General features: G+C 56.8%; 1 protein-coding gene across 1 annotated transcript in view; it reads right to left on the reverse strand.

Moving 5' to 3' along the window:
* The window catches only part of STC2 (stanniocalcin 2), an 11216-nt gene that overhangs the window by 5628 nt on the left and 4739 nt on the right, over window positions 1–849 (reverse strand). Inside the window, exon 3 of the mRNA XM_006906524.3 lies at window positions 121–332. Within this exon, the coding sequence (XP_006906586.1) occupies window positions 121–332 (212 nt within the window). The remainder of the gene's footprint in view (window positions 1–120; window positions 333–849) is intronic.

An 849-nucleotide genomic window follows, 5' to 3' on the forward strand; every position in this document is an offset into this window, starting at 1 on the left:
GCGTTCTGAGGTAAAACGCAACCTCCCCCCATTTGACAAACAAGCACCTCAAGCCCAGCGAGACGCCCCTCCAGCCCCGGCAGGCCGGCCCTCCCCGACACCAGCCAGGGCAGCACTTACTCCTGCAGCAGTAAGTCCTTGAAGTGAATCATCTCCACCATCACTCGGGTGTTCTCCTGGGCCGCAGAGCACACATTGTGTCTGAGGTAACATTCCCGCTGCAGCTGGAACACCATTTCCTTAATGGCCGGGCACTTCCGGCTTATGCAGCCGAATCTGTGGCGCAGAGCGTGGGCCTTGCACTTCAAGGCTTCTTTGATGAATGACTTGCCCTGAGGACAGAGAAGGGAGAGAGGGGCAGAGAGGGGACGGGTCCTTGTTACACGCTCAAGACATTCACCCTCGTCGGGCTTCTGCAGGAACTTTCTGACACCCCAAGTTCCCACCTCAGACCGATGTCCTTGCAGGTAAGTAACAAGCTGATGCTACATCAGGAGGTGCGTCCAGAGGGACAGGATACCTTTTGGCACCTGGCCAACGAGGATGTCGAGGCTGTCGCTTGGGGAGACTGACAATCTGCCTCCTTCCACCCTAGTGTTGCTTGCGCTGGGGCTTCTGTGGCTGTCTGTCCTCAGGCCAGCTCAAAAGTTGGTGGCAACTTTTTGGGAACCCAAAGGGACTTTGGCCAGACATAAATCCAGAACTCCTTGGTGGTTCCCAGAGACAGTTTTTCCCCAGTAGAAGGTGCCCGCTTGTCCAAATCTCACATCTTTCCTTATCCCTCTGGGTCCAGGAGTGAGGTCAAGATAGGCCGCTAACTCTGCCTCCCGCCGCCACCCCCACTCTCCC

The sequence above is a fragment of the Pteropus alecto genome, unplaced genomic scaffold (genome assembly GCF_000325575.1).
Source record: "Pteropus alecto unplaced genomic scaffold, ASM32557v1 scaffold40, whole genome shotgun sequence".
NCBI lineage: Eukaryota > Metazoa > Chordata > Mammalia > Chiroptera > Pteropodidae > Pteropus > Pteropus alecto.